At 34.1% G+C, this 17,569-nt stretch overlaps 1 protein-coding gene across 2 annotated transcripts; it reads left to right on the top strand.

The window, feature by feature from the left end:
• Window positions 1-1,893: 1,893 nt before the first annotated feature.
• Window positions 1,894-16,482, top strand: LOC102585946 (translation factor GUF1 homolog, chloroplastic). 2 transcript variants are annotated; one of them, XM_006350154.2, is made up of 22 exons: window positions 1,894-2,266; window positions 3,169-3,345; window positions 4,439-4,525; window positions 5,754-5,810; window positions 5,985-6,050; window positions 6,887-6,949; window positions 7,324-7,368; window positions 7,524-7,624; window positions 7,927-8,023; window positions 8,732-8,803; window positions 9,321-9,475; window positions 9,565-9,622; window positions 10,034-10,114; window positions 10,217-10,303; window positions 10,541-10,612; window positions 10,711-10,845; window positions 11,171-11,244; window positions 12,726-12,813; window positions 13,366-13,443; window positions 14,494-14,569; window positions 14,728-14,768; window positions 16,107-16,482. In XM_006350154.2, exons 1-22 carry the CDS (start codon window positions 2,024-2,026, stop codon window positions 16,200-16,202), a joined length of 2,049 nt encoding a protein of 682 aa, XP_006350216.1. In that variant the 5' UTR covers window positions 1,894-2,023; the 3' UTR covers window positions 16,203-16,482. The 2 variants fall into 2 exon arrangements, with proteins under 2 accessions (XP_006350216.1, XP_015165419.1); XM_015309933.1 differs by having other exon boundaries at window positions 2,178-2,266; window positions 3,239-3,345.
• Window positions 16,483-17,569: the final 1,087 nt, after the last annotated feature.

Here is a 17,569-nt window from a genome sequence, read left to right on the forward strand (position 1 = left end):
CAATTGGACAATCCACAAAAAATAACAAGTATTCAAATGTATATGTATTTCATTTTGTTCAACATTCAAATACAATTATATGTGTGTATCAAGAAAACGAAATGTATTCATGTATTACCTCATTTGTATCAAAGTGAATTTTTTTAAAAATAGATGTGTTGTATACGTATATATTCAAATCTATGTAATGTATTTATGTATCCAATGAAATTGTATATTTGAATGCTGGTGAAAATAACTTCTTCAAACAAAATCCTACGAAAATCGAGAAACATATTTATGTATACAAATACAAACTTCATATAAATGAGAAAAAAAATGCAATTAGAAAATACCCAATGAACATGAATCACAAAAATCATTCCTACAATCATGCAGATGATCTTGATGAATTAGAAGAAAATTGGGGGGGAAATAATAAAAAGAGACATTGATACATGTATATTGAAAGAGAAAAATATTGAATAAGGTAAGTATGGGGAACATAGCACCATAAAACGTGCATATTGCATTTATTAGGTGTGTAGTGATATCTTTCCTATTTAATAATTGTTTAAACACAAATAATTTTTTTTAAAAATAAAAATGACAATTCATGGTTAATTAAGTTTGCTAATTAATATGTAAGTATATCCATATAGCTTTAAAAAAAAATGTAGCTATATATTCAATTGATGTTCTAGTTTTTCCAAAAAGAAAAATATCATTATGTAAGGATTCTGTTCACAAGAGAAAACAAGCTCATTGAGATAGAGGCCCATGTTCTACTCAATTTTCAGGCCCATTTACATTACAAAGATGGAGGCCCATTTCCTTGAGAAGCCCAAGTTTGCACTCTACAGAATGATCACTTCAAGCTGGCTGATTTACACAAATGTCCCTTTTAGGCTATCATTTAAATTTTATTCATATTTTCAAAATTATGCAAATAATATTTGCAATAATAATTCTTGAAAAATTATCCTTCTATAATGTTAAAACTTGAATCTAATTTTACTCCTATATTACTCAATCTTATAGATAAAATATCAAATTGTTCTTTAAAGTTTGTGGCTTATAAAATTTTCATCATTGATCAATCATTTTATTTTAAGTTTTTAAGCTTTTTAGCCTGTGATATAAAAGATCTATAACATTTCATTCGATGATCATAGACAAATTAAAAGCTAGACAAAATTCTTTTTAGGGAAAAATAAAGAGGCTTTGAGAGCTTACATTTGTGAGAGTTGGGGCTAAAACAAATTGATTAACTATTGAGTGCAAGCTAGTAAATAAACGATGAATAATTCAGATGCACTTAAAGTCAATTATAACTAAAAGATACGTCGATCTTACTCTTGCCCCCAACAAATCTTTGTCGGTAAACATTTCCAATTTATATAACCTAATTGTTTTTCTCTTTGAAAAATCCTCTAGTATTGAAAGAAAGCTCACCGCCACACCCTTTATAGTCTAGATTAGTAATGCTTATTGATATCAATTTGAAATTGTCTTAATACATAATTTTCTTCTAAAAATAGTCACTAATATTTACATTAAATTAAATTACTCAAGATATAATGCAAAAAATATCCTTCGGAGTGGCCCAATGGTTTGGGCTTGGGACTTTTATATTGAAGGTCTCAACTTCGAAACTCCTTGCCAGCGAAAGCAAGGGGTTTGCCTTTTGGGTCGAGCTCGTCGCATCGGGCTTGCCTAGAGCGGGTTACCTCTCTTATGTGATTTCCAAGCTATTATATAGGAGCAGGAGTTTTAGCCTATGCTCGCCCAAAGAGTAACACCTGCGGGTTTTCCTTGTCATAAAATAAAAATAAAATAAATAACGTGAAATAATTTACATACCGCGATTATTATAATTTTGATACTATTAATAATGCATAGGGAGAAAAACCGGCAAATTCAATTAACCACCCCAAATGTTTTCCTTGCCTAATCGTTTCATCTTGTGGCTGAAAAAAAAACTGGAAAGACAAGAAGATATATAGCAAATTGCACCAAATTCTATCAGTTGCGCCATTCGAAAATGGCGACTGCCAATTTTTGCCGCCCCAAATTCATTCATCATTATCATCATCAGCACCAGAATTGCTTTAACCTTCCTACGAATCTCTACTTCAGTAACCACTTGAAAAGCAAACGCAGCGATGGAGCTCAGTCCGTACGACGGCGGCGGCAGCGGTGGCGTAGTAGCTTGCGTGTGCATTGCCAAGCAGCTGCAACTGACATCGAGGCTACAGCTCGCGCCGGCAAAGACCGTCTGTTGAAGGTCTCATTTTCGCATTTTTTGTTTTTGAGTTTAATAAGTTCTATGCACTGAAGTTTAAGTATTTACATAATCAGCTCATTTATTAAGTAATTGTAAGTAAACCTTGTTGATAAACGATTAATTGATTACAATAACAACGTAACCAGTGAAATTCCATAGGTGGAGTATGAGGATTGTAGAGTGTATACTGCCGGTTCAAGTAACACATGTCAAAGCAGATTTAAAACGAGAAAATAGAAGATAAACGTGAATTGATTATGTGAAAAAAATAGTTAATAACCTTTCATTGATACGGTAAAAACTTAAATATTTACAAAATTTGCTCACTTATTAGAAAAATTATAGGTAAATTTCTTGATAAACATTACTAGATTGTCTGATAAACTTACTTATAGCACCCAAAGGTGTGGCTTAGTGCTCAATAAAGTAGGCTGAGAACCATGAGGTCATCTCAGGTTCAAATTCTAGCAGGGACAAAAATACTCGGTGATTTTTTCTTATTAGTCTTAGACTTGGTGCACAGAGTTATTGGTACTTGTTGCTGGTGGGAGGTGATAAATATCCCGTGGAATTAGTCGAGGTGAGCGCAAGCTAGCATGTACACCAGGGTTATAAAAAAATAGAAAAATAGCAACTAACTTGCTATCACATGTTAAAAAAGTGTAAGAGGGACAGGTATAAAAAGTACTTTACTCAATCAGCTCACTTATTATGTAACTATAAGTACAGATAAATCTCTTGATGAACTGATTGATTATTTGTTAAAAATGGTAACTAATCTGCTATCATAGAATAAAATTTATTGATTGTGTAAACACTAGTCTATATAACTTAAGTCCATTGTTTTGTGATATTTCATTTGGTTAGATGAATTGGCATTTGCTATATTTGTACGTATGTAGGTACCGATATCGAATATAAGGAATTTCTCAATAATAGCACATATTGATCATGGGAAATCGACGTTGGCAGATAAGTTGCTGCAAATGACGGGAACCGTAGAGAGCCGAGACATGAAGGAGCAGTTTCTAGATAATATGGATTTGGAGAGAGAGAGAGGCATCACTATCAAATTGCAGGTGCGTTGTAATTATCCAGAACCCCAACAAGGAATTTTTTTTTTTTACTTGGTGTCAATGTGAGCTTTGAGTAAGATTTCTGGTAGAGTTGATAGTTTGTTTGATTCCAACAGTATTTATGAAGATAGAGACAAGAACATATTTCAGATTTCTAATTTATGTTGTGTGATAATGTATATAGTACTACTACTAGAACCTAGAAACTGATGCTTGTTGACAGTAAAATGCAAGCTGTAGTCTTTCATTGCTATTTACAGGATTTCAGTGTGATAGAAGAATTCTTTCCTTTGATGAGCAATCGTCTCATATATGGGGGCTTCTAGGATAAGAGCAAGTTGTTATTTTTAGAACCTTCCTCTTTTAAATATCGGGCAAATTATAAAAGAATGGACTATTTCTCTACTTTTAAGTTCTCTATTAGTGGAAGGACCACTTGTTTTGACGAAGTTTCTGGCATATTGCATGAAGGCAACCTTATATTCTCATTTCCCTCCAATAATCTTATGTGTAATAGTAGGCTTAGCAGAATGCTTCAAAAGGTAGAAGGATTGGGGTCCGAGCAACATAGAATGCCATAAATAATTAGCTATGAAGCAATAGTCACAAGCGTGGGAACAATAGTAGGAGATACATAGGAGTTTTCCGTAACCATGAACTTACATGAGGGATCTACATTAAGTGCATGCTTGTTTGGCTAGTTATGAATGAGCAATATACATGATAAAGTTCCATGGTATATGCTATTTGTGGCGATGTTGTGTTAATTGACGAAAATAGAAAGAGTGTCAACAAAAAGTTTGAATTATATTTTCTTGAAACCTTTCTTTGTCTTAGTATTGATCATTCTATTTGCGGTCCGTGTTTCTTTACCTCATTTGCCTTATATCTTGTTATTTTGCTGTCATTTTATTCTTTCCACCCTGCTTCATTTACATTTCTTTTGATCTGAGGGTCTATCGGAAACAACCTCTCTACCCCACAAAGGTAGTGGTAAGGTTTGCATACATCTTACCCTCTCCAGACCCCATTTGTAGGATTACTCTGGATATGTTGTAATGCAAACAAAGTAAATTCATGTAGCTTTTTGTTGCAGGCTGCTCGAATGCGTTTCATTTATGAAAATGAACCATATTGCCTTAATCTGATTGACACTCCAGGTCATGTAGATTTCTCGTATGAGGTATGTGGCAGATATGGTTTTAACATGAAAGTGTTGTGCTAATCCTCAATTTTACAGTATACCAACCATCCTAATCTTATAAGGTATAAACTCTGTATGCATATGGTTTTTGTTTCATGGTTCATATTCCAGGATAGGTGGGTTACTGAGCAAGATGTTAATTTTGTCAAAACAACAACGAATTTGTGTTGCTCCTGTAACAATATAACTGAAAAAATTTCCTATATATATGAAGTGATTGCATCATCATGTTAAATTGAAGACTTCATATACCAAAGCTGAACCTGGTCATAACTTGAGCAATCTCATTTCTTATCTAATTAGAATCTAACAACATCATTTGGTTTGTGTGGTGAATAGCTCATCAAGGATTCAAATTGTAAGTTGCTTTCACCATGACATATGCCACTTATTTGTGGTTGTTATTGTTAATTTGGCCGTTCGAAATGATTCAACCAAAGCAAAAGAGATTGGAGAAGTTAAGCCTACTATAATGTACAACTTTTGTTGATCTTGAAGGAGGTTGGGGATCAACAATTTTACTTGAGCATTTATCTAATACTTCCGCTGTTCTAATTTATGTGACATACTTTCCCTTTTCACCTGTTCCAAAAAGAATGTCATACTTCTTTTTTAGAAATAATTTTAAGTTTTTTTCATTTACATGTCTGACTTGTTTTAGACCATAAGTTTCAAAAGTCTCCTTCTTTCTTAAACTCGATGCCTAGTCAAAAACCGCCACATAAATTGGTATGGAGGGAATATAACATACCATGTTAGGCACGTTCATGCATGGTTCATTTAGATCGATATATTTCTGATCTTTTCGTAAAACTTCTTTTTGGAGTTGGGTGGTAGGGGGGTAATCAAGTGTAGGGAATAATCTAGTGAGATCAGTTCCAAATATATGTGGGGACCCAACTGTAAAATACCCTACTCCTTAGCGATTCTTATAATTTGGCTTTGGGAAATGTTGACATGACCAGCTGACCACTAAAATGTAAATAATGCATTTTCACTTAAAACTTGCTCTGTCTTCTAGTGACTAACGAGCTTTCATCTAGCCTAGTGGAATCACCCAATATGCTATAAATTAGCAAACTAAATTCACCAAAATGCACAATGCATTTGTAGTGTGCCCCAAAGGTGGTTGATTTGTGGAATTATCTCCTGTGAAGCACAAAACAGATTTCCATTTGATGCCATATTAATTCTTCACTAATATCAGGTGTCTCGGTCTCTTGCTGCCTGTGAAGGTGCACTGCTTGTAGTTGATGCATCCCAGGTTTAAAAACACTTGCCTCCTCTATATTTTTGAATATATTCATACCATGCACGATGATTCTAAGTTGCAGTTCTAATTAGTTGCTATAAGTATATGAACTGCTCTATTTCATTTTATACAGTAAATTGAGTTCTTTGCAGTGACCAATTCTGAAGTTGAGTTCTTATGTTATAGGGAGTAGAGGCGCAAACCCTGGCTAATGTGTATTTAGCATTGGAAAACAATCTTGAGATCATCCCGGTAAGTTGGTGGAATGCTAATGTGTATCATTGGTATATCATGACTTATATTCCAAGCACATAACTATATCAGATGTTTCAATTGTGGCAAATATCAGCCGATTTCTGGTGTTACAAGATTTATTTATTATTGATGGTTTCTAGCAATTCATGATTAATAGTTTTAAATTGGCTAAGTTTGTGTTTTCAAAACTATTGAAAGTCAACAGCATTGATTAAGTTATATATTTAAATGTGTCTGCATTCACTGCTTGTTTAAATTAATTGAATTTGAGTAGAGAATCTTACGAAGATTATTCCGTAGGACATACAGTATTTAAGAATATACTGTATCCAATTGTAGGAATTAAATTACTTACCTTATTATATGTATACTAAACCGTCTTATATAAGAAGCCCCTCTTGTATACCATCAACAACCAAATTTTTTAAGAGTTCTTTCTCTTTTCTTTGCTCTCCTTTTAATGTCATCTGAGCTTTTAACTAGTAAAGACCTAGGTAGCTTCGGTTTAAGGGTTCCCAAAGGGTGTTTGGGAATGCTACACTTTCTGTGCAAGGGTCTCACAAGAGGTTTATAGTGTCCTTGGCCACTCAATCCTCCATTGCATTGAGGTTTTGGGTTGGATGCACTGATTATTTCAAAGCTATGAGTCACTAGTTTGTTAATTTTCTAAATGTGCTCTAGATCATGGTAGGGATGCAGGAACATCTTTGCTCTCGTCATTTCTTATCCATCATGAAGCCCCAGTTTTTTTTTCATTGTTATCTTCAAATCATGTCGTTTCTTACTTATTTAGTTATTTATTTATTTACAAGAATGATTATTCTTCTCCTCAGGTTTTGAACAAGATTGATCTTCCAGGAGCTGATCCTGCTCGTGTTTGTCAAGAGATAGAAGAGGTTGGTTTGTTGATATAAATACAGTTCAGAACTTTCTGTCTGTTACTATAGTCATAGATACTATTTGTGGTACCATTATAATTGTCTGCACCACTAAATCACTATGCTATGGCTAAGATTCCTGCTACCCCTCTGGTTGTCATTCTCAATATTACTAATGCTGTTATGACTAGTATTATTTGCTCTATATTTCTTGCAAATTTTCTCTAAGGTTAGATGACCACTATAATGCCTTAATTGATAATTTATGTTTTTCCATGCTCTGCTGTCAATGGTTTGCCGTATAGCTGTCAGGATATGATTGAAGGAAAAAGATACTTGACGCTTCTGTAACTTCACAATTAACCATAGAATCAACTCATCTTGTTGTATAGATTGTTGGCCTGGATTGTAGCAATGCCATATACACCTCAGCAAAGGTAATTTCTTTGATAACACTCATTTCCCATTCTTTCTGTTCAAGAGTACATGGCAGATTCTACGTTTGATCAAAGAGAAGAAAAGTTGAAGTAGTGGTTGAATAAGTAGCCTTACTACAACTTGCGGAATTTGATATGTGTTTTCTCCTCATTAGGAAGGAATAGGTATTACTGAAATTCTAAATGCGATTGTTCAGAGGATTCCACCTCCACGTGATACTGCTGAAAGGCCTCTGAGGGCTCTTATATTTGACAGGTATATCTGATTGATAGCCCTTTGAATATATTAGCGTAATTTCACTACTTATTTCAGATATTTGAAAGATTATGCATGGAAATACTCATAGATTATGAATCTTGCAATCGCAATACCCAATGTTAAATACTGGATATTAATCTCAATATTACTGATGTTATCTACTATTTACTTTGGAAGATGTTACCCATATTTGCAAGCGAAATACTAACGTTGTGAATGTTATTAAAAGCTGCTAGCATGTATTGATTAAAAGCTTGGAGTAACACATCATAACTAACTGAATTTGTTTCCCTTTGCAGTTACTATGATCCATATCGGGGAGTTATTGTCTATTTTCGAATCATTGATGGGACTATTAAGAAAGGTGACAGAGTGCTTTTTATGGCCAGTGGGAAGGTATGGTTTCTTAATATATACTTTACCTTTTCTTTTGTACCAGGTGGTCATTAGGAAAATCATCACCTAACATTCTGTGATATATTTGCTGACGCTATGTGCTCCACTGTTGAGAATAATAGTCTGACTTATTGTTCGAAAAGAAAGACCTTATTTGCTACCCAAGGAATATGTAAGGCAAGAACAGTTTGTAGGTAGTCAACAACTAACGCCTATGTGTGTGAAAAAGTAATCCTTTAGAGTTCATAAGTTTTTTTTTTTTCCATACAATTAGGGGTTCAATGCTATAACTCCTAATGTGTGTTAAAAGAAATCTTGTACAAGAAAAGTTCCCATAGAGTTAGTAGTTCATTCTAGAACCTTCAAATCTTCAATAACTCCTTGGATCTGATAAATATCAATGACCTCCTGATGTCTTAAAGAATCAGACATACTCTGAGATACAACCTTACTGATGGAAAGCTATTCCTATGTTAATCTTCTTCTTATTTTCTTCTACTTTCTGATTAGGATCTATGTGTTAAATTTTGAAGGCATCTTGTTCTGGAGTGCTATATCAATCTCTACTTAGATACTCTTTTCTTATCTACAAGGATTTTTTTTATTTCTTTAACCTTCTCAATTTTCTGAACTCTTATGTTTTCTTTTATTTGGTTGATGGATAGATCACATTATCTGTTGGCTTATTCTCAACTACAACAAATGCAGGATTATTATGCTGATGAATTAGGAGTTTTATCGCCCAACCAGTTGCAAGTTGATCAATTATACGCTGGAGAGGTAAAACATCTTATCTGACTAATTTAATTCTACCACCTCTCTTCTTATTTATCAGGAAAAAATCTACCTCTTGTCTAAAGCATAATAAGCAATATGTACCACTTCTACATTTAGAGTTCCCAGGCTGCTACAACCTTGAAAACCAAGATAGATAGATTTGATTTTACAGTTAATTATTGAGAAATCATGCTCAACAGTGACAATAATCACTAGGTAATTTCTTCCCATCTATCTAAGTCTTGATGGCCAAAGTTACTTGGTACCTTTGCTGGTGGGGGTCAGGTGCTCGGTGTAATAATCAAGGTTCCACAGGGTGGCTCAGACACCACCATTGTAAAAAAATAATTGATAAATCAATGCGTCGAAGTATTGCAAATCATTGAAAAATGAAAAAGAAACTAATAATTGATTTGACAAACAATAACAAATCATGATAGGGTACCTTCAAATCTTCGTTTTAAATAGGTCAATTTTCTTTAAATGATGGGATTGTAAGATTTTCAGTTTATCATTTCAGGTGGGCTTTCTTTCAGCTTCCATAAGATCCGTAGCTGATGCTAGGGTGGGTGACACTATAACACACTTCCAAAGAAAAGCAGAACAATCACTACCGGGATACAAGGAGGCTACTCCAATGGTTTTTTGTGGCTTGTTCCCTGTTGATGCCGACCAGTATATTTCTATTTATAAACTTTATTATTTAATATATGTATGAATTCAAATAGATTTTCCCCTATAAACGGTTGTCAACATACCTGCAGGTTTAGTGAGCTTCGCGATGCGTTGGAGAAATTGCAACTTAATGATGCTGCATTAAAGGTAAACAAATTTTTGATTTGCAATATAAATTCTGACAGTTTCTGTTGTGTTCCTGAACTTTCTCGCAGCAATGCTTTTGAAAACTTGTGAAGCATTGTTTTTGTTGTCAGTGTTCATAATCTTGTTCATCATGTGTCCTTTGTTTTACTCTGGCTTTTATGATATATTCCCTATGTTTCAAATTATATTGGAAATGTTGGTTATGTTCAGATATATGCATTCACAGCAGTTGACCCCATTATGATCCTTTGTCAAATATTGTTTAATAAATTTTGCAGATTTATGCATATTCTTGTGTACTAACCATTTTATCTTCCTTTTTTACTTATAACAATTGTTATGGATATTTTTCATCAACTTGGAAGTTGCAAAGTTGTGTAAGATTTTTCTCTCGTAATTCCAAATTTGCAGTTTGAGCCAGAGACTTCAAGTGCTATGGGTTTTGGATTTCGATGTGGGTTTTTGGGTCTTCTTCACATGGAAATTGTTCAGGTCAGAATAATGTTTGTGTTAACTTCTCTGTTAGTAACTTGGCTATGTTTTACCTTGATGTCTGTGCTTCTCATGTACTCTGATAATCTTTTGTTTCACCAGGAAAGGCTCGAGCGCGAGTACAATTTGTCTCTAATAACTACAGCCCCAAGTGTCGTTTACCGAGTCAATTGCATAGATGGTGATACCGTAACATCTCTTGCCCTGTACTCAAACTTTTTATTCCGAGTTGTGCCTCTTTGTTCCAATGAAATTGTCAGAGCTTAGCTCTAAATGTTGACTTTTTTCAGAGTATTATAAATGGTTCATCTTTTAAGTTTTTCATCCTTTCAAGCAGTATATGTTCATGTTCCAATATTGCTACTTTGTATGGGAGACTGTCTTTTGATGTTATGTTTATATATGCTTGTTTCTGATCTGATCCAGGTTGAGTGTTCAAATCCATCTTTGCTTCCTGAACCTGGAAATAGACGGTCAATTGAAGAGCCATTTGTTAAGGTTGCTCTCTGAATTCGTGACTCTTCTCTAATTTTTCTTTTGTATGCGGTCTCACTTCTAACTAGTTGGGCATCTGCTTGTGATTCTTCTCCACACAGATTGAGCTGCTCACTCCAAAAGAATATATTGGTGCTCTTATGGAACTTGCTCAAGATCGACGAGGAATATTCAAAGAGATGAAATATATTACCGAGAATAGAGCATCAATCATATATGAATTGCCACTTGCTGAGGTACTATTTTGTAACTAGTTAACCAGTGCTCTGATCTAGCGCCCTTGTATATTGTAAAAGGGGGAGGGTACAAAACATACATGTCCAAAAGGATGTAAAATTTGGGTGGCAGTCGTCTTGCTCACTAGTTGTTTTGGTACTTAACAATTTATGCTGTCTATTCATTTTTTAAGGATTCCATGTTGAATTTTGTTTCCTTTTTATTTTTTATTTTTTTTAATCATGGAATAATTTCATTTTTCTTTTGCTTTTATGTAAGAACATGTATGAATGTTGAGCTGGGTCTTTCTTTGTCCGGTTATGATGTGTCAATTTTCTTCATCAGATGGTTGGAGATTTCTTTGATCAGCTAAAGTCAAGAAGCAAAGGTTATGCAAGCATGGAATACAACTTCATTGGGTAAGTCAACATAATATGCAATGTCAAGACTATCTATGATGATTTTGATCTCCTAATAATCTGGAACTTACACCCGCTTTTAAATATTAACTCCATGTCTTGTTTTCACTTTTAAGTTCTTTGTAAACAGAGTGAAGTCATGCTTCTATCACTATTGAATTGATTCGGGTAACGAGCATTCAGTTGATTTGTTAATTTTTTTCCAAGGTTAAAGACAAATTTGTATCCACGTTTTCTTTTGTACCTATCCACTCTCTCTTATATATGAGGAATAGGAGAAGTTCACATGATAAAGGAGAACATTATGAAATCTAAAAAGGGCAACCCGGTGCATTAAGCTCTCGCTATGTGTGGGGTGCGGGGAAGGGCGGACCACAAGAATCTATTATATGCAGTCTAACCCTGTATTTCTGCAAGAGGCTGTTTCCACAGCTCAAATCCGTGACCTCTAGGTCACATGGCAACAACTTTACTAGTTACACCAAGGCCTCCCTTCAAACGTTATGAAATCTCTTTCCACATAAAATCAGCCTATTGTTATTTTTTGTTATTCCATGAAAAAAATTGGTCTTGCTGCAGAAAGAAGATCCCTATTGTTATTCCATCAAAAAATTGTAAAAAATTTATTGGTAGTTAGGTATTCTAGTTGGGAGTTTTTCACTGTCCATGACATAATAGGTTGGAAGCAACAGATGCAATCTAGTTGTATTTACTTTTTTTTTGGTATCACGACTTTGACTTCAACATTCTAAACCTTACAGTTATACAGTGGGTCAAAGACCTTTTGTGGGTGTGTTTGGCAAGAAAAATGTTTCTTGGAAAACAAGTTGGTTTCTTACTTATTTTCTAGTGTTTGGTAAGTAAGCAAAAACTTGTTATCTCAAGAGTATTTATATGTAATCTAGCAAAAAAGTAGGGTAGGAGGGGGTGGCGGGGTGGGATGGTCAAGGGGTAGGGGTTGGTGGCGTTGGGTGGGCGGGAGGATACAACAAACATAGAAAGTCACTTATAGAACTTGTTTTCCCTACTTCCATTAAGGAAGTCATTTTCCTCATTTTTAAGGAACTTCTTTTCCTTGAGAAAATGTTTTCCAAAATTTTTGTCCAACTAAACATGGGAAAATAAGAAAACTTTTTCCAGAAAATGTTTTCTTCCCTACCAAACACACCCAGTGTGTCTTCGCATTAAAATTATGAACTCTTTTACATGTGACCTTCGTGGTATGTCTATCTAAAGAGAGCTCACACTATTTCTGCTGCATGTGTCAAAGGCACACATTTAGCTTGATATTCTGAATCAGGTATACTTTTGGTATTTTTGTTCCTGAGTGCTCACTGTTAAGTTTAACATTTAGCTTGATTTACTACTAAATTAGTTGGAATATCTGGATGCATAAAAAGATCTTTTCATGGATCCTCAAAGATTATTGCTGTTTAATTCATGACTTGCTAATGAGATATCCACTCTATTGTGCCTGCCAGGTATACAGAAAGTGATTTGATAAAGCTTGATATTCTTATTAATGGTGATCGTGTCGAACCCTTGGCAACAATCGTACATAAAGACAAGGTAAGGAAGGACCTTGTAACATGTGTTTGTGCTTAAAACGGAATGCAAATTCATGTAAAAGAAATGGAACTACTTAAAGTTCTTCTGGTGCACTTTTCCTTGACAGTAGAGACAGACTTGGAGCTTTTTCTCATGGAAATGATGTAAAAACTAAATTCATCCAATGTCAGCTACAGTTTACTGCACTTAACTCGGAAGAACTTCACATGCCTGCCTCATGAATATAGGTTAACAAAATATAACTTTTATCTTCCACGTAAGCATTCACTAGGTACCTGAAAATAAACTGGCAGGCAATTGTTTATTGATTTTTCTGTTCTTAGTTATTGATGGAATCCAAGACATTTCCTCCTATAATCTTTTTGACTGTTTATTAAAATCTTCAACCTTTGTACAAAAATAAAAACGATTAGTCATTGAGTCTACAGTTTGCAGGTATCTTGACTTTCTACTTTATTTACCAATCTGAAATTATTCCATCTTATTTGAGACAAATATTATCTTGGCACAGATATGATGTAACATTTGCTTTCTCTCTTCTTTTTTTTTCAGGCATATTCTGTGGGAAGGGCTTTAACCCAAAAGCTAAAAGAACTAATACCCAGACAAATGTTTAAAGTACCAATCCAGGTAGTACATCTCTTTTCTTAGTTGATCATCTTTTTTATTTTTGTGATAATGGAAATTAAGAGTTTTCATATTTCACATTGTTTTTTTCATTCGAAGAGGAAGCGATTTTTGCATTTATTCTTGGTAGTTTCTCATTCAAATGATACATATTGTTAGTACATCATTGCTATGCTTTTCGTGCTTTGATTCTTCTCAAGGAAAAAGCCTTAGTTACTTTGGTTAGTTCCTACTACTGTCAAATGTGAATTGAGTTAGTTATTGATTTCATGTTGCCCTTTCCTGGTTGTTTCATAAAGTATTTAAGTGAATTCTAGGAGTAGTGTATCATCAGTTAGTATGAGTCTTGCTCTAGAGTAGTGCGTCATTGTTTGGTACATATTTCACATCAATCTGATTTCATGGGTGTCTTCATTCTTTTTAGTGAAGGGTTTTGCATAGGCTACACACTTTTTTCTTTTCGTTTTCTTTTTCTTTTCTATTTTGAGCTTTACGCTGAATTTTCCTATGCCTAGGAAGAGTGCTTTTATTGATTGAATATACTATACATTTGAAATAGTTATCTATCTTGTGAGAGATTTAAATTTAAGTTGATGCAATCTTTCATCTTGCGTTCCCACCAACTAGTCAATTCCTTCCTCTCCGCTCCTTGTTTTATTCCGTCATTTAGAGAGCAGTCAAAATTATCTCTTAACGTGAGTGCTGCATTGTTTTTTCAGACTTGTATATTACTTTTTGTGTTACGAAGGATATATGCTTGTTTGAGCGTGTACTTTCAGAAAGCGTAAGATTATTCATGGAGACTTTTGTATGAGCAGCACTCAGCAGACTTTTCAAAAAGAGACGTCCTGTGCTATTAATAAACCAAAACATATTCTCAATGACCTAAAAATGTGCACGTTATTGAGCAAAGCTATTAGTAATTTTAAGCAACGTGCTATTATGTGTTTAAGTATCTCGACAACATAGATGCAAGGTGAAGCAATGTTGTAGTGAATGCTATTCCCTGTCATAGCTTATTAGTTTTATTGAATTCTTAATTTGTCATGACAGGCAACCATTGGCTCAAAAGTTATTGCCAGCGAGGCTATATCTGCTATCAGGAAGGATGTTCTCGCCAAGTGCTATGGTAAGATTACAAGATGATATTAACAGTGTGATATACATATTGAAATACCTTGTAAGGATTTTAATTCTGCTGCTGATGATAATCTAGAATTTATGATGTTTACATTGACATGTGTATGATCTCTTAGATTTTTTTACATTCCATCTTTGTTCATGTAGGTGGTGACATCTCGAGAAAAAAGAAACTGCTCAAGAAACAGGTACCCTGCACCCCTGTTCCCTGAAACAAATGCCTTATGGGACATCCTTGTTAATTACAATTAATCGTAGTGCATGGTTAGACTGTATTTCTTAAAATATTCGCTTGTGCTGTTATTAGGTTCATGCTTACCTATGCAAAGAAAATCAAATTATTTACAACAAGATGTTCTTCCCATTTTGTTAGTTGTGCTTTACGTTTAGGTTTATTATACTAATCATGTGGAATCTTTTGGAGTTAAGTATTATACCCAGGGAGTAACACTTGTAGAGAATATGGCCTTAAAGTACAGATAATGAAGGATTGAGAGCCTATCCAACTATTGCTTTTAGTTTTTTCTATTCATTTGATGATTCAATTTCAGGTGAGTTCCGCTTCAGACCATAGTATCTGGCAAGTCCCTTTCTGTTTCTGGATATTCAGATCAATCCTAGGGCATATTCCGGCATTTTTAGAGTTGGCTATGACCTACTTCTCTTTTTCCCCCTACTTTTCTTGTTTCTTTCTTCTACAGTTCTCCCTTCTGCCTTCTGGTGCTACATCACCTTTTAGCTTGTGTTTCTACTCTTTTTTTTTCTTTAGCAAATCTTGAAAAAGTAGTATAGTCTGAATCCAGTACCTAGCCTGGTCATGTTTCCAGTTGCTATTGGCCTTCAGTTCTGATCTATTCCATAGTTACTTAAGAATCTTTAATTTGGAGGAAAGCGTTGATTTTTACAGTGCAAGAGTACTTATCTTGCACCTATCAACACATTATATTGATCACTCTTCCCATATCTGTTACTCCTACCATTTCAATTCAAGTATCTTACTTCCCCTTTTAGTCTTTTTAAAAGAAATATCTCATTTTATGCTTGGTAACTCTCTAATTCCTTCATTCTACCTCGCATGTTTAAAAATCACAAGATTCAAAGAACATTTTGGCACATTACACACATTTAGTTTAAAACCACAAGATTCAATATTCTCCGTTCTTTTCTTAAACTCCGTGTCTACTCAAACTGTGACACTCAAATTGAAAAGGAGTAAGTAATATATATGAGACCGTAATCCAAGCTTACTCTTCAATATTTTGCTTGTGAAATTGTTGCAGTTTAACAATGCTTATGTACTCATATCACTTCTTATGGTGATTTTGTTAACTTGATGGTGGTATTGTTTTTATTTCTGTATTTCCTTTTTCAAACTGCTTTGAAATGTTCTTTTTAAGTTGAGGGTCTATCGAATGAGGTAGGGGTAAGGTCTGCGTACACTCTACCCTCTCCAGACCCGCTAGTTGTATGTAAACTGGGGCCGCATGATTATGCATAATGATTTATTTGCTGTATTTTTTCATCAGGCTGAAGGAAAGAAAAGGATGAAAGCCATTGGTAAAGTTGATGTACCACAGGAAGCATTCATGGCTGTATTAAAACTTGAAAAAGAGGTCTTATAATTCATTTTGTGATTTTTGACGTACATCCTACCCTTGTCAGACCCCACTGAGTTTGCGGGCAAAATGCAGTAAAGAAAGTGGGGACTATATTGATTCTGATATAAATATCATGTGAATAGCTGTATGACTTGGGATTTTATTTATTTTTTGAGTTTTTTGCATCATGTCAAACACAGCATTACAGTGAATGAATAGCTAATTCAGATTGAGAAGTTCCTATTTTAGTGATATTGTATATAAAGGAACAATTGTCTTTTGTTAATTACAGTTGATTTTTTAATAGAAAGTCTGATCGCAAACAATTCATTACGCTTGCAGACTGCAGTAGTTATGGTGGAATTATTTTTTATGCGGTATTTGGTGTATTAAAAATTAACATATATTACATAATTTCTAAAAAAAAATATACTCTCCACAAATACGAGGGAAAAGATGTGAAAAATGTTTTGAGGGGTAATTGGTGACTTTAATCATATTAATGCATGCATTAATACTCCTTGCATTGTTAATATCATAGTTTTCAATGTAATAGTAGTATACATACTGCAATATCAAATGGAGTACACAAACTTAATACATGTATTATTTTTTCTATTACATCCTATCAAACGATCCCTTAATGTATGAAATCTTTTTAAGAAATTGCACTCTATTTTTTAAATTTTTTTAATGATTTGCCCTCTTTTTTTTTTGTTTTCCATCTGGGTGTCCGGAATCCACATTGAAGCTCCGACTAAATTCGAATCGCGCTCTGCAGGACCCATAGTGAAAAGAAATTAATCAAGACGAGCCTAAAAACTGAGTCTATTACGAGTTAATATCTTCATTAGAGAAATTTAAATAATCCGGTTACTACTCAAGCTAATTTAATTTTAATAGAATTAGCATAGTAGCTTTCGAAGCTGAAACTGGCAATCGGTGTTAATCAACACAAAGTGGAAAGAAATGTGACTTTTTAGTTGATATTAATATAATTAAGTGATTAGTTTTTTCTTAAAAAGTGATTTTTATGTAATGAAAAAACAAAAATAATGATACTATTTTGTTCTACATCCATATTTATAGCAACAAGACACTATAATTGAAAGGCAAAAACAAAAACTAAGAATAAATCTAATATAATGACACTGTTTGACATAAAAACCATTGCAAGCTCAATCAGTCAGGTGTTGAGTTAAGATCGATTTGTGGAATTAAACAAATGACGAGATTACATATATACCCTCATCACGTAAGATTACACCGGATATGTTGTTGTTTTGCCGGTGAACCCTTGGATGCAATTGTTAAGACCTTCCTGTCTTACTTAAAAAGGTTACACATTGTACATTGTAGAAGAGCTCCACATCTAACATCACGTTTCAACT

The sequence above is a fragment of the Solanum tuberosum genome, unplaced genomic scaffold, assembly GCF_000226075.1.
Source record: "Solanum tuberosum cultivar DM 1-3 516 R44 unplaced genomic scaffold, SolTub_3.0 scf00118, whole genome shotgun sequence".
Lineage (NCBI taxonomy): Eukaryota > Viridiplantae > Streptophyta > Magnoliopsida > Solanales > Solanaceae > Solanum > Solanum tuberosum.